Below are 21,553 nucleotides of genomic sequence, written 5' to 3'. Positions count from 1 at the left end.
CCATTTGTGGGTTTTGTGAAAACTGCAATAATGGAACAGGCTCCAGGGCCATTGGGTGGAGGTGACTGTAGAACAGTGGGTAATAAACACAGCGAAGAGGAGGTGGGGGAAGTTTGGTTATTCAGAGAATGTCTCACCAGTGACTCCATGGTAATTCCGCCAAACTCCTGAGATTCAATAAAAAGAGGAAGTTTGAAAATTTCGTTTTTATTCGCAGCACTGCTCCTCAGAACAAGGAAGCCACATCATCAAGGCCACCTGCACTTCGAGTCGTTCCCTTGACCCTCCAACAGGGAACTGTTACTAACTGTGTCCAAACCCTCCCAGGACAGGGACAGCACCGGGTTAGATACAGAGTAAAACTCCCTCTACACTCTCCCCCCATCAAACACTCCCAGGACAGGGACAGCACGGGGTTAGATACAGAGTAAAACTCCCTCTACACTGTCCCCCATCAAACACTCCCAGGACAGGGACAGCACAGGGTTAGATACAGAGTAAAACTCCTTCTACACTCTCCCCCCATCAAACACTCCCAGGACAGGGACAGCACCGGGTTAGATACAGAGTAAAGCTCTCTCTACACTGTCCCCCCATCAAACACTCCCAGGACAGGGACAGCACGGGGTTAGATACAGAGTAAAACTCCTTCTACACTCTCCCCCCATCAAACACTCCCAGGACAGGGACAGCACAGGGTTAGATACAGAGTAAAACTCCTTCTACACTCTCCCCCCATCAAACACTCCCAGGACAGGGACAGCACCGGGTTAGATACAGAGTAAAGCTCTCTCTACACTGTCCCCCCATCAAACACTCCCAGGACAGGGACAGCACGGGGTTAGATACAGAGTAAAACTCCCTCTACACTGTCCCCCATCAAACACTCCCAGGACAGGGACAGCACAGGGTTAGATACAGAGTAAAACTCCTTCTACACTCTCCCCCCATCAAACACTCCCAGGACAGGGACAGCACCGGGTTAGATACAGAGTAAAGCTCTCTCTACACTGTCCCCCCATCAAACACTCCCAGGACAGGGACAGCACGGGGTTAGATACAGAGTAAAACTCCTTCTACACTCTCCCCCCATCAAACACTCCCAGGACAGGGACAGCACAGGGTTAGATACAGAGTAAAACTCCTTCTACACTCTCCCCCCATCAAACACTCCCAGGACAGGGACAGCACCGGGTTAGATACAGAGTAAAGCTCTCTCTACACTGTCCCCCCATCAAACACTCCCAGGACAGGGACAGCACGGGGTTAGATACAGAGTAAAGCTCTCTCTACACTGTCCCCCCATCAAACACTCCCAGGACAGGGACAGCACGGGGTTAGATACAGAGTAAAACTCCCTCTACACTGTCCCCCCATCAAACCCTCCCAGGACAGGGACAGCACCGGGTTAGATACAGAGTAAAGCTCCCTCTACACTGTCCCCCATCAAACATTCCCAGGACAGGGACAGCACGGGGTTAGATACAGAGTAAAGCTCCCTCTACACTGTCCCCCATCAAACACTCCCAGGACAGGGACAGCACAGGGTTAGATACAGAGTAAAGCTCTCTCTACACTGTCCCCCATCAAACACTCCCAGGACAGGGACAGCACGGGGTTAGATACAGAGTAAAGCTCCCTCTACACTGTCCCCCATCAAACACTCCCCGGACAGGGACATCACTGGGTTAGATACAGAGTAAAGCTCCCTCTACACTGTCCCCCATCAAACACTCCCAGGACAGGGACAGCACGGGGTTAGATACAGAGTAAAGCTCCCTCTACACTGTCCCCCATCAAACACTCCCAGGACAGGGACATCACTGGGTTAGATACAGAGTAAAGCTCCCTCTACACTGTCCCCCATCAAACACTCCCAGGACAGGGACAGCACGGGGTTAGATACAGAGTAAAGCTCCCTCTACACTGTCCCCCATCAAACACTCCCAGGACAGGGACATAATGGGATCTGCATCAACAACAGGAGGGCCACTCTGAACAATAACAGTATGGGGGAACAATCCGGGGTATTCTGTTCGATAGTGGTTTGTGGGAAGTTTTCACAGCCTTGGATCGGATTTGCGATGAGGTCAGGATCTACCATTCAGCCCATTCCCAGCTCCTGTCCCATTATTACTGAGCTTTTTTAAAAAAGATTAGATTCCCTACAGTGTGGGAACAGGCCCTTCGGCCCACCAAGTCCACACCGACCCTCCAAAGAGTAACCCATCCAGACCCATTCCCTTACTCATATTTACCCCTGACTAATGCACCTTACACATGAGGGATTTTCCCATGGCCAATCCACCCTAACCTGCACATCCCTGGGCACTATGGGACAATTTAGCATGGCCAATCCACCCTAACCTGCACATCCCTGGGCACTATGGGACAATTTCCCATGGCCAATCCACCCTAACCTACACATCCCTGGGCACTATGGGACAATTTAGCATGGCCAATCCACCCTAACCTACACATCCCTGGGCACTATGGGACAATTTCCCATGGCCAATCCACCCTAACCTACACATCCCTGGGCACTATGGGACAATTTAGCATGACCAATCCACCCTAACCTGCACATCCCTGGGCACTATGGGACAATTTAGCATGGCCAATCCACCCTAACCTGCACATCCCTGGACTGTGGGAGGTTGCACGGGGAGAACGTGCAAACCCCACACAGACAGTCGCCCGAGGCTGGAATCGAACCTGGGTCCCTGGGGCTGTGAGGCCGCAGTGCTAACCATTGAGCTGCTGTGCTGCGCCTCTGGCGAGGAAAGGAATGATTTAGTCAGAGCTCTGGACCTCCTCACGATCTGTGAGACATCATCAGACAACAGGTGAAATATAATCATTTATTATCGACAATACAGAGTATATATTTGTGCTGTACAACACGATAAGCTACATTCTGTAGCAATCTTTCACCATTCACAGAATTTTACAACACAGGTGCAGGCCCTTCAGCCCATTTTCCCTGTACTCACTCTTTTAAAGAGTTAATTCTGACTTGCCTTCCAGCTGCCTCTTGCCTCCTCATGGCTCCTGCCAGTTTACCCCCTTTCCCACCCTCTCCCCGCTCCCCACCCCCCGACCCATTTGAAAGTTCCTGTTGGATCTCCTCCCTTCCTAGGCCGCACCACGTTCCAGCCCTACAACGAAACGCTGCATCAGAACACCAGCACTCCTCCCCCTCCCAACCTTCCTCTGAATCTGGTCTCGATTCTCTCTGGTCTGTCTCGTTGCCCCCCCCCTCCCCACCCCGGTGAGTGACCCTCCCGCGCCTGGGAGTGCGACTCCCTCGCCGAAACCCACCCCCCGCCCCCAGGGATTCCGAACGCCAACCCCCCCCCCCCCCCCCCCCCCCCCCAACCTTCAATCTCCCCCTGCTCGGAGGGAAACATGACTGACTGACTGACCCCCTTCCATCGCTCCTGTACCTCCCTCTCTTGTTGGCTTGTTGACCTCCTCCCAATAGTGTTTTGGTGGGAGGTGAGGGGGCTCCAGAATTGGATGCTGGGAAAGGGAAAATATCTCCATCGTCACCTCACTTCCAGCCCTCTTGCTCTCCCCCCCCCCCCCCCCCCCCCCCCACCACCCCCTCCATCCCCCCAATCGTCCATTCCATTCTAGGGGAACCAGGTGGCAAGTGCTATTCAACTGCAGGCAGCGTCACACTCAGACCGAGTGAGTGTTTCTGGTCTGATTAACAGACTGCAAGGCCAGCCCCACCCCCTCCCTGGCTGGAATTACCCCTTGCTCGTTGTGGGGGGGGGGGGGGTGGGAGGGCGAGGGGCGTCTACACGGGTTCACTTGCAGTCACCCCCACCCTCCTTCCTCCACCACCACCCCCCCCCTCCTCCCCCGGCACCCCCACCAACACACCTTCCCAACCCACCGCCAGCCGACACTCAGCTCCCTCCAGGGATGGGGCTGTGGGATCCTCCTGTGCTCTAGGCTTAACAGGGAAGGGGTGGGGGCATTGTGGGATGGTGGAGGACTGGGTCAGTGCCTGTCCTCTGTGTTCCTGTCTGGCTTCCCCCTTGTTCTGACACCAAACTCTCCATCCTACAGACAGCAGATCACCACAACCGCCAACGTCACACAGAATCGTGTTGTATGTCGATCTTCTCTGTATCTGTAACATAGGGAGACCGAGGTTACAATGGACGACGTAAATGTGACGGTCCAGAAGATGTAGCAATGCCTCTCCTTCCTCAGGAGACTCAGGCCTGCCCATAAGGGCCCTCACCGACTGCTACAGATGTCCCACTGAGAGGGTACTGTCCGGGGGAGGTGGGGGGTTGGGGGTGGGGGAGGTGTCATTACGGCCTGGTGTGGAAACTGCTCTGCCCAGGGACCGTGAGACACTACAGAAGGTGGTGTGCACACCCCAGACCATCGCGGAAACCAGCCTCCCATCCGTGGATTCTGTTCACACGGCCCACTGCCGCGGGAAGCCCCTGCCAACATCATCTCCCCACCACGGTAATCTCCCCCCCCCCACCGTCAGGCAGAAGATACAGAAACCTGAACACACGCACCAACGGGTTCAGGGACAGCAACCTCCTGGCTGTTATCAGACTGGTCAATGGAACTCTCTAACTTCAAATCGTGCTGATCTCGTTCACAGTGATCTCACTGTGTACACGCCCCTGGGCAATGTTACCTATGTGGCCTCTGTCTAAGTCTCTCTCTAATACTCGTCGTCATTCACTTCAGGCCATTCGGCCCACGATGGCTGATTCCTAGCTACGCTCGCCCCATTTCCCAGCCCTTCCCCTACAGACCCGGAGACGATGCAAGCGAGTACCAAAAAACAAGAAGCAAACTGCTGAAATGTTCAGAGAGTTTCTGATTCAAGTAGATTTTTTTTTCCAGACAGTGACCACCGAAAGCGTTTCTACAGAGGTGCTGGAAAATGGCAGCAGGTCAGGCAGCACCTCCGAGGAGCAGGAGAATTGACATTTCGGGCAAAAAGGCCTTCATCAGGACCTGAAATGTCGATTTTCCCGCTCCTCAGAAGCTGCCTGACCTGCCGTGATTTTTGAGCACCACACTTTTTCGACTCTTACGCTCGATTCTGGTCTGGTTTCCTCCGAGACAGCTCTCAGAGTGAGCAGGACCTCTGACACTCTCGTTTTCCTTGTCAGACAGATTACCAGCCGAATGGGTGTACATTGGGAGAGGGGAGTCTGCAGAGGGACCTGGGTGCACCAGTCGCTGAAGGTAGGCGTGCAGGGGCAGCAGGCGCTAAAGCAGGGAAACGGTTTGTTGGCCTTCACCGTGAGAGGTTTCGAGTCCAGCAGCAGGGGGTGTGTTGTTGCAGTTATACAGGGCCTTGGGGAGGCCCCACCGAGAGTATCGTGGGCAGGTTGGGTCTCCTTTTCTGAGGAAGGATACCCTTGCTCCCGAGGGAGTGCAGCGAGGGTTTACCCAGGATGGTTCCGGGGATGACGGGACTGATGTACGGAGAGAGACTGACCAGGTTAGGATTGTTTTCACTGGAGTTCAGACGGGTGAGGAGGGGGGGGGACGAGGGGATCTCATAGAGGCTTATAAAATGCTAACAGGACGGGACAGGGTAGATGGAGGGAGGAGGGTCCTGATGGTGGGTGGGTCCAGATCCGGGGGTGGGGGGGGTCATAGTCTGAGGGTTCGGGGTGGGCCATTTAGGACAGAGATGAGGAGACATTTCTTCACCCAGAGAGTGGGGAGCCTGTGGGATTCATTCCCACAGGAAGGAGCTGATCAAAACAGTGAATACGTTCAAGAGGCGACTAGATACAGCACGTGGGGGCGAGTGGGGTCAAAGGTTACAGGGAGAAAGCAGGATGAGGCTGTTGGGGTTGGAGGGTCAGCCATGATGGTGATGGATGGGGCCGAATGGCCTCCTCCTGCTCTGATCCTCGATGTTTCCCTGTTTCTACATCGATAGATCTTTCTGATTTCACAATTCCATCCACACAGTTTGCAATAGTCCCAATCCGTGCGACACTGCGCTAAAGGTCTAATCCAGGATTTCCTGTCAAATTCCCCAGACACAGGGCAAACCCGAAACCGTCTCCATGCGTGACTTACCGTGGGACAAGGCCTCCAGGAGACTGGGGTCGGGAGCGACATCGGAATTTCCAGCCACTGCAAACAACAAGAGACACACATCCACGTCAGACTTCAAATCAAATACACGTCCGATCGTCACCTCAGTACGAGAGCAGGTCAGAGGCTGGGAATCCTGCAGTGAGTAACTCCCCTCCTGACTCCCCCCCCACCAAGCCTGTCCCACCATCGACAAGGCCCAAGGCAGGAGGGTGAGGGAATACTCCCCACTTGCCCCTGGATGGGGGCAGCTCCAACAACACTCAGGAAGCTCGACACCATCCAGGGACAAAGCAGCCCCCCGCTGGATTGGCCCCACACCCACAAGCATCCCCTCCCTCCCCCCACCGACGCTCAGTAACAGCAGTGTGTACCATCCCCTCCCTCCCCCCACCGACCCTCAGTAACAGCAGTGTGTACCATCCCCTCCCTCCCCCACCGACCCTCAGTAACAGCAGTGTGTACCATCCCCTCCCTCCCCCACCGACCCTCAGTAACAGCAGTGTGTACCATCCCCTCCCTCCCCCACCGACCCTCAGTAACAGCAGTGTGTACCATCCCCTCCCTCCCCCACTGACCCTCAGTAACAGCAGTGTGTACCATCCCCTCCCTCCCCACCGACGCTCAGTAACAGCAGTGTGTACCATCCCCTCCCTCCCCCCACCGACCCTCAGTAACAGCAGTGTGTACCATCCCCTCCCTCCCCCCGCCCACCCTCAGTAACAGCAGTGTGTACCATCCCCTCCCTCCCCCCACCGACCCTCAGTAACAGCAGTGTGTACCATCCCCTCCATCCCCCCCACCGACCCTCAGTAACAGCAGTGTGTACCATCCCCTCCCTCCCCCCACCGACGCTCAGTAACAGCAGTGTGTACCATCCCCTCCCTCCCCCACCGACGCTCAGTAACAGCAGTGTGTACCATCCCCTCCCTCCCCCACCGACGCTCAGTAACAGCAGTGTGTACCATCCCCTCCCTCCCCCCACCGACCCTCAGTAACAGCAGTGTGTACCATCCCCTCCCTCTCCCCCACCGACCCTCAGTAACAGCAGTGTGTACCATCCCCTCCCTCCCCCCACCGACGCTCAGTAACAGCAGTGTGTACCATCCCCTCCCTCTCCCCCACCGACCCTCAGTAACAGCAGTGTGTACCATCCCCTCCCTCCCCCACCGACCCTCAGTAACTGCAGTGTGTACTATCCCCTCCCTCCCCCCACCGACCATCAGTAACTGCAGTGTGTACCATCCCCTCCCTCTCCCCCACCGACCCTCAGTAACAGCAGTGTGTACCATCCCCTCCCTCCCCCACCGACCCTCAGTAACAGCAGTGTGTACCATCCCCTCCCTCTCCCCCACCGACCCTCAGTAACAGCAGTGTGTACCATCCCCTCCCTCCCCCCACCGACGCTCAGTAACAGCAGTGTGTCCCAGCTACAAGATGCATACTGTAAGATACAAAGACAGCGCCTTCCAGACCCACGATGCTTTGAGGGAAGGAATGTCAGGATTTTGACCCAGTGACACTGATAGTGTTCCCAACCAGAAGGACAAGGGGAGCAGATGACCCTTCCCAGTGGCCATTGATGAACCTTAACACCAATCAGATACCGTTCCCAAGGTGAGTGCTCTCAGTTACCCTGCTGCTAAACAATGGCGCATTGTCTGTGACCAACACTCCCAGCAGTCCATGTATTGCAAACATGCGCGCAGTTTTTCCATCTAAATCCCAAATGAACTCTTGGCATGTCCAACCACTTTGAGTGGGCATCCACAATGACTAAGAACTACAGAGTTTAATGCGGAAAAGTGTGAGGTGATTTGGAAGGAGTAACAGGAATATAGAGTACCGGGCTAATGGGAAGATTCTTGGTAGTGTAGATGAGCAGAGAGATCTTGGTTTCCAAGTACACAGATCCCTGAATGTTCCCACCCAGGTTGATAGGGTTGTTAAGAAGGCATACAGTGTGTTGGTTTTTATTGGGAGAGGGATTGAGTTCCGGAGCCATGAGGTCATGCTACAGCTGTACAAAACTCTGGTGCGGCCGCACTTGGAGTATTGTGTACAGTTCTGGTCACCACATTATAGGAAGGATGTGGAAGCTTTGGAAAGGGTTCAGAGGAGATTTACCAGGATACTGCCTGGTCTGGAGGGAAGGTCTTACAAGGAAAGGCTGAGGGAATTGAGGCTGTTTTCGTTAAAGAGAAGATGGTTGAGGGGTGACTTAATTGAGACATAGAAGATAATCAGAGGGTTGGATAGGGTGGACAGGGAGAGGCTTTTTCCTCAGGATGGGGATGGCTAGCACGAGGGGACATAGCTTTAAATTGAGGGGGTGATAGATATAGGACAGATGTCAGAGGGAGGTTCTTTACTCAGGGAGTAGTAGGGACGTGGAACGCACTGCCTGCAACAGGAGTAGACTCACCGACATTAAGGGCATTTAAATGGTCACTGGATAAACATATGGATGAGAATGGAATGGTGTGGGTTAGATGGGCTTCAGATTGGTTCCACAGGACAGTGCAACTTCGAGGGCCGAAGGGCCTGTCCTGCGCTGGAATGCTCTCTGTTTTATAACACTGAACCACAAAAGGACTGGGCAGCCAATCCTGGCCACCAGAAAGTAACATCTCACCGCCATCTTTGTTTTGGTGAGCCCCGGACGACCCTGGTGGAGTTGAGCCAGTGTGTGACAATGACCGTAGATCCAGACGATCACCCTCGCGCCCCACAATGATATTGCGCCCCCCCCCACCCATTGCCACCTGGTCTCTCCGGGTGCGGAAAGGTTTCAGTCCTGGTTGTGATGACCCTTTGGATCCCCCCATCCCCACCAACTGTTTCAGTTTTACCAGGACCCTACCTTCTTGCGTCCAAAGTCTGATATTGTCAGCAGTGACCGGAAGGGGGTACGGAAAATTTAAAACCATGACAGACTCTCCCAGTGGAGGTTTCCCTGATGGTGGATCTGCAGTGGGAGTCAGCTCGTTGCCAAAGCCAATTGGAGCGTCTATGTGAGGTCGAGTTGGTCTTCAGCTCATTGGTGCTTTTGCCTGGTTACATCATTAACCCCACTGACCAAATGGTCTCTCAGCATCTCATTCAGAGTTAAACTGAAGTTACATTGAGTCCTACAGCAGGGAAACAGACCCTTTGGCCCAACCAGTCCACTCCGACCCTAATCCCAAACTAAACCAGTCCCCCCCTGCCCTGCTCCTGGCCCATCTCCCTCCAACCTTTTCCTGCTCACATCCTTATCCAAACGTCTTTTAAATGTTGTAACTGTTCCCAAACCTTCAGGGAGGTCGCACAAACCACATTCTTGTGTAAAAGGGTTTTCCCTCATGTCTTTGTTCAATCTCTCTGCTCTCATCTTAAAAACATGCCCCCTGGTCTTGAACTCCCCCACTCTCGGGAAAAGGCTCTTGTCTGTTTTATCTATACCCATCACGATCCTATAAATCTTCATAAGGTCTACCTCCTAAGCTCCGGTTAAAAATGTCCCAGTTCAGTCATATCCTTCTGATAACAGAGCAACCAGAACTGGACACAGTATTCCGACAGAGGCCTAACCAGTTTCCAACGTGACATCCCAACTCCTACACTCAAAGGTCTGATCAATGAAGGCAATCATGCTAAATGCCTTCTTTGGGTCATAGAAATGTACAGCACGGAAACAGACCCTTCGGTCCAACCCGTCCATGCTGATCCAGATATCCCAACCCAATCTAGTCCCACCTGCCAGCACCCGGCCCATATCCCTCCAAACCCTTCCTATTCATATACCCATCCAAATGCCTCTTAAATGCTGTAATTGTACCAGCCTCCACCACATCCTCTGGCAGCTCATTCCATACACGTACCACCCTCTGGGTGGAAAAGTTGCCCCTTAAGCCACCCTGTCTACCCGTGACGCAAATCTCTCTAGTCCCAGCATCTCATTCCTCACAAATAAATAGAATGGTTAAGAAGGCATTCACTTAACCTCATTGCTCAGCCCTTTGAGTGTAGGAGGTAGGACGTCACGTTGAGGTTGTACAGGACATTGGTGAGGCCCCTTCCGGAATACTGTGTCCAGTTCTGGTCAGCCCATTATAGGAAGGATGTTATTAAACTGGAGAGGGTTCCGAAGGGATTTACCAGGATATGGCCAGGATTACAGGGTTGGAGTTATAAGGAGAAGTTGGATAGGCTGGGGCTGTTTTCATTGGATCGTACGAGGCTGATGGGCGACCTAACGGATTTTTATAAAATCACGAGGGGGAGCGACAAGGTGAATGGCTCCCTCGACTGGGGAAGTTCAAAACCAGGAGGCATATTTTTTAAGGGGAGTGGGGGAAGGATTTTAAAGGGATCTGAGGGGCAACCTTTTTACACAGAGGGTGGTTCGCGAGTGGAATGACCTTCCTGAGGGAGTGGGGGATTTAAAAGACATTTGGATAAGGGCATGAACAGAAAAGGGATATGGGCCAAATGCAGGTAAATGGGACTAGTTTAGTTTGGGGGTTATGGTCGGTATGAGCTGGTTGGGCCAAAGGGTCAGCCGTAGGACTCTATCTAACCAGGGATCCGTACAACTGGAGCACAATGTCCAAGGAGAGGCAATGGAACGCCATTGCATTACCTCTGGACTGTTATTCCAGAGACCCAGGGATGTTCCCGGGACCCAGGTTCAAGTCTTGCCACGGCAAATGGTGGAATTGGAATTCAATTTTTAAAAAAATCTAGATTGAAGAGTCGACTGATGACGGTGAATCCACTGCTGATTGTCAGAAAACTCCATCCGTATCAGCACGGTGGCACAGTGGTTAGCACTGCTGCCTCACAGCGCCAGAGACCCCGGTTCGATTCCCGCCTCAGGCAACTGACTGTGTGGAGTTTGTACATTCTCCCCGTGTCTGCGTGGGTTTCCTCCGGGTGCTCCGGTTTCCTCCCACAGTCCAAAGATGTGCAGGTCAGGTGAATTGGCCATGCTAAATTGTCCCATAGTGTCCAGGGATGTGCAGGTTAGGGTGGATTGGCCATGCTAAATTGTCCCATAGTGTCCAGGGATGTGCAGGTTAGGGTGGATTGGCCATGCTAAATTGTCCCATAGTGCCCAGGGATGTGCAGGTTAGGGTGGATTGGCCATGCTAAATTGTCCCATAGTGCCCAGGGATGTGCAGGTTAGGGTGGATTGGCCATGCTAAATTGTCCCATAGTGCCCAGGGATGTGCAGGTTCGGGTGGATTGGCCATGGGAAATTGTCCCATAGTGTCCAGGGATGTGCAGGTTAGGGTGGATTGGCCATGCTAAATTGTCCCATAGTGCCCAGGAATGTGTAGGTTAGGGTGGATTGGCAATGCTAAATTGTCCCATAGTGCCCAGGGATGTGCAGGTTAGGGTGGATTGGCCATGCTAAATTTTCCCATAGTGCCCAGGGATGTGTAGGTTAGGGTGGATTGGCCATGCTAAATTGTCCCATAGTGCCCAGGGATGTGCAGGTTAGGGTGGATTGGCCATGCTAAATTGTCCCATAGTGCCCAGGGATGTGCAGGTTAGGGTGGATTGGCCATGCTAAATTGTCCCATAGTGCTCAGGGATGTGTAGGTTAGGGTGGATTGGCCATGCTAAATTGCCCGTAGTGTTAGGTGAAGGGGTAAATAAAGGGGAATGGGTCTGGGTGGGTTGCTCTTCAGAGGGTCGGTGTGGACTTGTTGGGCCGAAGGGCCTGTTTCCACACTGTAAGTTATCTAATCTAATCATTGATGTCCTTCAGGGAAGGAAACTGCCATCTTTACCTGGTCTGAGGCCTACACATGACTCCAGACCCACAGCAATATGGCTGACTCTGAACTGCCCTCTGGGTAAAAAATACTGGGCCTAGCCAGAGACTCCCATGAATAAATAAATACAACTCCCTTGTGTTCTGATCTTCAACGAATGAAAACCAGGACAGTGTGAGCCTTATTGATAATTGGCCGTCAGCTGGTGGTGACAGCTATTTGATCCGAGTTCATGGATAAATCTCCGTGGATCTCAAAACACAACAAACACGACGCAAACCCGAAAGCATCTCCAGCTGTGGCTTACCGTTGGACATGGTGACTGGGAAGCTGGGATCGCGGAACTCATCAGAGATTCTGGCTACTGCAAACGACAAGAAACACACACACCCACTTCAGACAAGGAAGTGCAAAACTCGACAACAAACACGTCCGATCGTCACCTCAGTACGAGAGCAGGTCAGAGGCTGGGAATCCTGCAGTGAGTAACTCCCCTCCTGACTCCCCCCAAAGCCTGTCCCACCATCAACAAGGCCCAAGGCAGGAGGGTGAGGGAATACTCCCCACTTGCCCCTGGATGGGGGCAGCTCCAACAACACTCGAGAAGCTGGACACCATCCAGGGACAGAGCAGCCCCCCGCTGGATTGGCCCCACACCCACAAACATCCCCTCCCTCCCCCCCACCGACACTCAGTAACAGCAGTGTGTACCATCCCCTCCCCCCGCCCACCGACACTCAGTAACAGCAGTGTGTACCATCCCCTCCCCCACCGACCCTCAGTAACAGCAGTGTGTACCATCCCCTCCCTCCCCCCACACTCAGTAACAGCAGTGTGTACCATCTCCTCCCTCCCCCCACCGACGCTCAGTAACAGCAGTGTGTACCGTCCCCTCCCTCCCCCACCGACCCTCAGTAACAGCAGTGTGTACCGTCCCCTCCCTCCCCCCACCGACCCTCAGTAACAGCAGTGTGTACCGTCCCCTCCCCCCCCCACCGACACTCAGTAACAGCAGTGTGTACCGTCCCCTCCCTCCCCCACCGACCCTCAGTAACAGCAGTGTGTACCGTCCCCTCCCTCCCCCCACCGACCCTCAGTCACAGCAGTGTGTACCATCCCCTCCCTCCCCCACCGACCCTCAGTAACAGCAGTGTGTACCATCCCCTCCCTCCCCCACCGACCCTCAGTCACAGCAGTGTGTACCGTCCCCTCCCTCCCCCCACCGACCCTCAGTCACAGCAGTGTGTACCATCCCCTCCCTCCCCCACCGACCCTCAGTAACAGCAGTGTGTACCGTCCCCTCCCTCCCCCCACCGACCCTCAGTCACAGCAGTGTGTACCAACCCCTCCCTCCCCCCACCGACGCTCAGTAACAGCAGTGTGTACCAACCCCTCCCTCCCCCCACCGACCCTCAGTAACAGCAGTGTGTACCATCTATAAGACCCACTGCAGGAACTCACCAAAGACCCTCAGGCAGCACCTTCCAAACCCATGAGGGTGTTAGAGAAGGATTGCCAGGACTTTGACCCAGTGACACTGAAAGTTTTTCGTCTGGAAGGACAAAGGGAGCAGATAGCTTTCCCCAAAGGCCATCGATGAGGGCCAATCAGACACTGGTTCTGAGTTAAAAATCACCCAACACCAGGTTATAGTCCAACAGGTTTATTTGGAAGCACTAGCTTTCAGAGCACTGCTCCTTCATCAGGTGATAGGAGGAGTGACTCTCCGAAACCTACTGTGCTTCCAATGAAACCTGTTGGACTCTAACCTGGTGTTGGCTGATTTTTAACTTGGTCCACCCCAGTCCAACACCGGCATCTCCAAATCATGACCGTTTCTGAGGTGAGCTCTCAATCACAAACACGGCAGAGGCTCCCGTTGCCCCGGGGACCCGGACAGGAAGTGTGCTCTTATCCCCGCGCGCGAGACTGGAAACAGGGGGACATGAGCGCTGCCACTGGAAGATGTTTATTTTCTCTTCGTACTTTCCTTTCAAGAGAGGCCGTAAAGGCCGAAGCTGTGAGGAGTCGGGTTTAAGAAGGAGGCCGGTTCTCCCCAGCTCAGCTGTTCTGTTTGTGTTGAGCTGCTGCAGTCACAAGATGTGAGAGTCCAGCACAGGGTTTGAAACATCGGGATCCCTCTGACCCTCTGAAGTCCCTCTCTGGATGTTGTTCCCTCCTGCTCTTTGAAAATGTGTGTTTCGATTGACCTTTTTGTCAAGGGCTGTGTTGACAGGAGGTGACTGGAACAATTCATTCGTAATAGTTACTGGGTCAGGTCAGTTCACTTTTCCAACAGTTATTCTAAATTCGGTTTTCGGTTGTTTGCGTTTCAAAAGTAGGGTTTAAATAATTTGTTTTTTGTTCGATGCTGAGTGGTTTGGCCCAGCTGCATCACACCCAGAATAGCCACCTCACGAACGACCGTTACAATAAGAAAAGAGCAGAGCGCCCTTCGTAAAATATTTTGAGGCCCGGTGATTGGGCCTGGTCCACAACACTGGGAGGAACAGGAAGAGGTCATCCCAGAACAAACTGAGGAGCAATACCTGGGTCCATCAGCTCTGAGAGAAAAGGTGCGGTGCTAGAAAAGTGCAGCAGGTCAGGCCGCAGCCAAGGAGCAGGAAAAATCGACGTTTTCGGGCATCAGCCCTTCTTCAGGAATGTGGGGGAGGAAGAGAATGATTTCAAGGTGGGCATTGTAGAGGGATGAGGAAAACCTATCCCAGTTGACATGAGAAGTGGCGGATGGAGTTTAATTCAGATAAATGTGAGGTGCTGCATTTTGGGAAAGCAAATCTTAGCAGGACTTATACACTTAATGGTAAGGTCCTGGGGAGTGTTGCTGAACAAAGAGACCTTGGAGTGCAGGTTCATAGCTCCTTGAAAGTGGAGTCGCAGGTAGATAGGATAGTGAAGGCAGCGTTTGGTATGCTTTTCTTTATTGGTCAGAGTATTGAGTACAGGAGTTGGGAGGTCATGTTGCGGCTGTACAGGACATTGGTTAGGCCACTGTTGGAATATTGTGTGCAATTCTGGTCTCCTTCCTATCGGAAAGATGTTGTGAAACTTGAAAGGGTTCAGAAAAGATTTACAAGGATGTTGCCAGGATTGGAGGGTTTGAGCTACAGGGAGAGGCTGAACAGGCTGGGGCTGTTTTCCCTGGAGCGTCTCGGTGAAGCTGGGCTGAATGGCCTGCTGCTACCCCAATTCCCCAAGGGCCCAAATGGAAGCGAGATGATGCTTGTGGAATCACGGGCTCCCTTCCCCACCCGAACACTGCTGAGTGGGTACGTACCTCTGTAATTATGGTGTGACCGCTTCCTCAGATAGATTACGGACCCCAAAGTCAAGACACCGAATAATCCAATGATCACTGCCGCGATCGTTACCGTGGAGATACCACGAGGAGGGACGGAATTCATCGAAACTGCATTGAAATAAATCCCAGACACGCGCTCAGACACATGACACCAGCACTGTTTTTTATTCCTCTCGCGCCTTCGGCAAAACTGAAACTTTTCCCAGACTCATCACGCGAGCCCCCATCCGATCGAGATCCGACAGGAAGCGTCTCCGGGGGACAGGGAGAACGGCTCGGATCCCAGAGGGAGCTTCCACACCCGGCCCACCCTCCAAGGGAGCAGAGAGGGAGGGGCTCAGAGAGGGAATTCCGGACCTCAGGAGTGGCCCCTGGCATCTGAAGGCATGGACACACGCCTCTGCCCCCCCCCCCCACTGGAAGGGCGATGGGAATTGGGGGATACTCAAAAGGTCAGGAGGGGAGGGGGGGTTACAGGGATAGGGAGGGGGTGTAGGGGCTGGAGGGGGTTACAGAGATAGGGAGGGGGTGTAGGGGCTGGAGGGGGTTACAGAGATAGGGAGGGGGTGTAGGGGCTGGAGGGGGTTACAGAGATAGGGAGGGGGTGTAGGGGCTGGAGGGGGTTACAGAGATAGGGAGGGGGTGTAGGGGCTGGAAGGGGTTACAGAGATAGGGAGGGGGTGGAGGGGCTGGAGGGGGTGTAGGGGCTGGAGGGGGTTACAGAGATAGGGAGGGGGTGTAGGGGCTGGAGGGGGTTACAGGGATAGGGAGGGGGTGTAGGGGCTGGAGGGAGTTACAGAGATAGGGAGGGGGTGTAGGGGCTGGAGGGGGTTACAGAGATAGGGAGGGGGTGTAGGGGCTGGAGGGGGTTACAGAGATAGGGAGGGGGTGTAGGGGCTGGAGGGGGTTACAGGGATAGGGAGGGGGTGTAGGGGCTGGAGGGGGTTACAGAGATAGGGAGGGGGTGTAGGGGCTGGAGGGGGTTACAGAGATAGGGAGGGGGGTGTAGGGGCTGGAGGGGGTTACAGAGATAGGGAGGGGGTGTAGGGGCTGGAGGGGGTTTACAGAGATAGGGAGGGGGTGTAGAGGCTGGAGGGGGTTACAGAGATAGGGAGGGGTTGTCGGGGCTGGAGGGGGTTACAGGGATAGGGAGGGGGGTGTAGGGGCTGGAGGGGGTTACAGAGATAGGGAGGGGGTGTAGGGGCTGGAGGGGGTTACAGAGATACGGAGGGGGTGTAGGGGCTGGAGGGGGTTACAGAGATAGGGAGGGGGTGTAGGGGCTGGAGGGGGTTACAGAGATAGGGAGGGGGTGTAGGGGCTGGAGGGGGTTACAGAGATAGGGAGGGAGTGTAGGGGCTGGAGGGCGGTTACAGAGATAGGGAGGGGGTGGAGGGGCTGGAGGGGGTTACAGAGATAGGGAGGGGGTGTAGGGTCTGGAGGGGGTTACAGAGATAGGGAGGGGGTGTAGGGGCTGGAGGGGGTTACAGAGATAGGGAGGGGGTGTAGAGGCTGGAGGGGGTTACAGAGATAGGGAGGGGTTGTAGGGGCTGGAGGGGGTTACAGAGATAGGGAGGGGGTGTAGGGGCTGGAGGGTGTCACAGAGATAGGGAGGGGGTGTAGGGGCTGGAGGGGGTTACAGAGATAGGGAGGGGGTGTAGGGGCTGGAGGGGGTTACAGAGATAGGGAGGGGTTGTAGGGGCTGGAGGGGGTTACAGAGATAGGGAGGGGGGTGTAGGGGCTGGAGGGGGTTACAGAGATAGGGAGGGGGTGTAGGGGCTGGAGAGGGTTACAGAGATAGGGAGGGGGGTGTAGGGGCTGGAGGGGGTTACAGAGATAGGGAGGGGGTTTAGGGGCTGGAGGGGGTTACAGGGATAGGGAGGGGGTGTAGGGGCTGGAGGGGGTTACAGGGATAGGGAGGGGGGTGTAGGGGCTGGAGGGGGTTACAGAGATAGGGAGGGGGTGTAGGGGCTGGAGGGGGGTTACAGAGATAGGGAGGGGTTGTAGGGGCTGGAGGGGGTTACAGAGATAGGGAGGGGGTGTAGGGGCTGGAGAGGGTTACAGAGATAGGGAGGGGGTATAGGGGCTGGAGGGGGTTACAGAGATAGGGAGGGGGTGTAGGGGCTGGAGGGGGTTACAGAGATAGGGAGGGGGTATAGGGACTGGAGGGGGTTACAGAGATAGGGAGGGGGTGTAGGGGCTGGAGGGGGTTACAGAGATAGGGAGGGGGTGTAGGGGCTGGAGGGCGTTACAGAGATAGGGAGGGGGTTGTAGGGGCTGGAGGGGGTTACAGAGATAGGGAGGGATGTAGGGTCTGGAGGGGGTTACAGAGATAGGGAGGGGGTGTAGGGACTGGAGGGGGTTACAGAGATAGGGAGGGGGTTCACGGGCTGGAGGGGGTTTACAGAGATTGGGAGGGGGTGTAGGGCTGGAGGGGGGTACAGGGATAGGGAGGGGGTGTAGGGGCTGGAGGGGGTTACAGAGATAGGGAGGGGTGTAGGGGCTGGAGGGGGTTACAGAGATAGGGAGGGGGATTGATAGAACCATATGATACAGAAGAGGCCATTTGGCCCATGCTGTCCATACCAGCCACGCTACCTGAAATCTCCACTGCCCCCCCCCCCCCCCCCTCGACCATGTGGAACCTACAATGATGGTGCACGGCCTTTTGGAAGGTTCCCCTCCCCCGTCCACCCTCCTGGTGCAGCACTACCCTCCCCGGCGATGGGTGTGGGGAGGTGTTGACAGTTCGGTGGGGGGGGTGTGGGCGGCATATTGAGCTCCTGGGTAGAGGTTTGGTGGGGGAAGGGGAGGGGGGAATTTGAAACCAGCGATGACCGAAGTTTTGACCTGGGGTGGGGGTGGTGTGAATGTACTGGGAGCGAAGGGAGGCCAGGGTGGGAGAGGAATGGGTGGGGGGGGTGGGGGGGGGTGGGGGGGGGTGGGGGGGGGGGGATGTGGGTGCAGGGGGAGAGGGTCCAGGGTGGGGGTTGATGGGAGACAGGATGGCATTGGAAACGGGAGCCACCTCAGCGACGACCCGAGCAAACGCCTGCTGCAAAATTACATTTCCACGGCGCCGAGATCTTCCTGTCGCCTGTGCTCCTGTTGATGACGACGCAGCGGAGGCTGACGTTCCCATTGGCTGTGACCCGTAAGAGGCTGGTGACTTGGCAGAGCCCACTGCCCGGGTCGGATGAGATTGTCTGCACATGCCGGTGCTCAGGAAGGAGATGCCCATCCCGGCCAATCCAATACACATCGGGCTCGGGGTAACCACCCGAGGAGCTGCAGGTGAGGTTCACCTCCTCTCCCACTCGGAATTCCCCCGGCCCCGCCTCAGATATCACTGGCACACTGTAATTGGCTAAAGGAAGACAGGAGACAGGGTTAACGCAAGGCAAGAACAGCACACTCACAGGGTCAGTGCTGAGGGAGTGCCGCACTGTCGGAGGGTCAGTGCTGAGGGAGTGCCGCACTGTCGGAGGGTCGGTGCTGAGGGAGTGGGCACTGTCGGAGGGTCAGTGCTGAGGGAGTGGGCACTGTCAGAGGGTCAGTGCTGAGGGAGTGCCGCACTGTCGGAGGGTCAGTGCTGAGGGAGTGCCGCACTGTCGGAGGGTCAGTGCTGAGGGAGTGCTGCACTGTCAGAGGGTCAGTGCTGAGGGAGTGCTGCACTGTCAGAGGGTCAGTGCTGAGGGAGTGCTGCACTGTCAGAGGGTCAGTGCTGCACTGTTGGAGGGTCAGTGCTGAGGGAGCGCCGCACTGTCGGAGGGTCAGCGCTGAGGGAGCGCCGCACTGTCGGAGGGTCAGCGCTGAGGGAGCGCCGCACTGTCGGAGGGTCAGTGCTGAGGGAGTGCTGCACTGTCGGAGGGTGAGTGCTGAGGGAGCGCCGCACTGTCGGAGGGTCAGCGCTGAGGGAGCGCCGCACTGTCGGAGGGTCAGTGCTGAGGGAGTGCTGCACTGTCGGAGGGTGAGTGCTGAGGGAGCGCCGCACTGTTGGGGAGGGCCAGTAGTGGAATGCTGTTCGTCAGAGATGCTGGTGTCGAGTGTTCGAGGTGGTATCTGAGTTTGAACGTGTCGCGGAGGAGGGAGCAGTCACGGAAGGGGGACCGTGCGGTGACGTGTGGAAGTGGCAGTCTGAGTGTGCCTCTTACCTGCTGTGGTGAGTTGGACGTGAGTAGATTTGACCTTGCGGAAGCCTTGGGGACCCTGTTTCAGGACGATACACTGGTACCCTCCTCCATCGGTGGGAACGACTGGCTGCAGCTGGAGTGAGAGGTCTCCGTGTCTGAACTGTGTAACCGCCAGGCTGGTCCGGTTCCTGTACCTACTCTCCTGGACCCAGTTGGCCTCTGTTCGCCCGTACTGTGCGTGGACCACCTGATTGTTCTCTGTTTGCCACAGGAGCCTCAGATCAGACACACCCCAAGACCCGTCCACTTCATAGTGACAAGGCAGGGTCACCTGCTCACCCACCATCCCCAAGACAGAGGGCGTCACTGTGCCTACAGAAGTGGGGACAGAGAGCAGTCAGAAAATACCTGGTGTGACCACGGGGGTACCCCCCCCCCCCTCGAAACGCAGAGAAGGGCCACTCGGCCCCTCCAACCTGCTACGCCATTCACTATGACCCAGTCCAACTCCGACCCCTGGTCCCGCGCTCTCCCCTTCGATCCCTTTCACCCCGAAATGACGATGCAACCCCTTCTCGAAATCAATGTTTTAACCTCGGCCGTTTCCTGTGTCAGAGAATCCCACAGCCTCCCCACTCCCTGGGTGAAGACATTTCTCGGTCCCACCCCATACCCTCCGACTGTGACCCCACCCCTTCCCCACCCCTCCCCCACCCCGGTCGGGCCTTCCCCTGGTCACTGGGAATATCCCTCCTGTGTTTACCCCGTCTAACCCGGTTAGAGGTTTACAGGTTTCTGTCAGACTCCCCGCCTTGTTCATCTAAACTCCCAGTGGATATAATCCGAATTAGATCCAGTCTCTCTCTCTCTCCGTACGTCAGTGCTGCCATCCTGGGAATCAGTTTGGGAAAGCCTCACTGCACTCCCTCCATCTCCAGAACGACCCTTCCTCAGACACAGAGACCTCATCCAACCTGCACACACAATACCCCAAGAGGTGGTCTCACCCTGTCCAATCGCTCCCATCCTCCCATCCTCTCTCCTTCCTATCGGAAAGATGTTGTGAAACTTGAAAGGGTTCAGAAAAGATTTACAAGGATGTTGCCAGGGTTGGAGGATCTGAGCTACAGGGAGAGGCTGAACAGGCTGGGGCTGTTTTCCCTGGAGTGGGGGAGTCCACAACGAAATGGCAGAGGTTTAGGGTGAGAGGGGAAAGATATAAAAGAGACCTAAGGGGCAATCTTTTCACCCAGAGGGTGGTACGTGTATGGAATGAGCTGCCAGAGGATGTGGTGGAGGCTGGTACAATTACAGCATTTAAGAGGCATTTGGATGGGTACATGAATAGGAAGGGTTTGGAGGGATAGGGGCCGGGTGCTGGCAGGTGGGACTAGATTGGGTTGGGATATCTGGGTCAGCATGGACGGGTTGGACCGAAGGGTCTTTTTTTTTTAGATTCCCTACAGTGTTGAAACAGGCCCTTTGGCCCAACAAGTCCATACCAACCCTCCGAAGAGTAACCCACCCAGACCCATTTCCCTCTGACAATTGGACAATTTATCATGGCCAATCCACCCTAACCTACACATCCCTGGGCACTATGGGACAATTTAGCATGGCCAATCCACCCTAACCTGCACATCCCTGGGCACTATGGGACAATTTAGCATGGCCAATCCACCCTAACCTGCACATCCCTGGGCACTATGGGACAATTTAGCATGGCCAATCCACCCTAACCTGCACATCCCTGGGCACTATGGGACAATTTAGCACGGCCAATCCACCCTAACCTGCACATCCCTGGGCACTATGGGACAATTTCCCATGGCCAATCCACCCTAACCTGCACATCCCTGGACACTATGGGACAATTTCCCATGGCCAATCCACCCTAACCTGCACATCCCTGGACACTATGGGACAATTTCCCATGGCCAATCCACCCTAACCTGCACATCCCTGGGCACTATGGGACAATTTAGCACGGCCAATCCACCCTAACCTGCACATCCCTGGACACTATGGGACAATTTAGCACGGCCAATCCACCCTAACCTGCACATCCCTGGACACTATGGGACAATTTAGCATGGCCAATCCACCCTAACCTACACATCCCTGGGCACTATGGGACAATTTAGCATGGCCAATCCACCCTAACCTACACATCCCTGGACACTATGGGACAATTTAGCATGGCCAATTCACCTGACCTACACATCTTTGGA

The 21,553-nt window shown here is 55.2% G+C and overlaps 1 protein-coding gene across 14 annotated transcripts in view; it reads right to left on the bottom strand.

Annotated features, from left to right (window-relative positions):
• Window positions 1-3,873: 3,873 nt before the first annotated feature.
• The window catches only part of LOC140458868 (ICOS ligand-like), a 55,477-nt gene continuing 37,797 nt past the window's right edge, over window positions 3,874-21,553 (bottom strand). For all 14 annotated transcript variants that reach the window (XM_072553575.1, XM_072553570.1, XM_072553573.1 and 11 more), the window contains 6 exons: window positions 19,344-19,694; window positions 18,257-18,556; window positions 15,169-15,300; window positions 12,178-12,234; window positions 6,088-6,144; window positions 3,874-4,144 (listed from right to left, as the gene is read on the bottom strand). In XM_072553575.1, coding sequence (XP_072409676.1) covers window positions 4,107-4,144; window positions 6,088-6,144; window positions 12,178-12,234; window positions 15,169-15,300; window positions 18,257-18,556; window positions 19,344-19,694 — 935 coding nt within the window. In that variant the 3' untranslated portion in view covers window positions 3,874-4,106. The remainder of the gene's footprint in view (window positions 4,145-6,087; window positions 6,145-12,177; window positions 12,235-15,168; window positions 15,301-18,256; window positions 18,557-19,343; window positions 19,695-21,553) is intronic.

The sequence above is a fragment of the Chiloscyllium punctatum genome, chromosome 34 (assembly GCF_047496795.1).
Source record: "Chiloscyllium punctatum isolate Juve2018m chromosome 34, sChiPun1.3, whole genome shotgun sequence".
Classification (NCBI taxonomy): domain Eukaryota; kingdom Metazoa; phylum Chordata; class Chondrichthyes; order Orectolobiformes; family Hemiscylliidae; genus Chiloscyllium; species Chiloscyllium punctatum.
The sequence above is the reverse complement of the archived record's forward strand: the minus strand, read 5'-3'. Positions and strand labels throughout refer to the sequence as shown.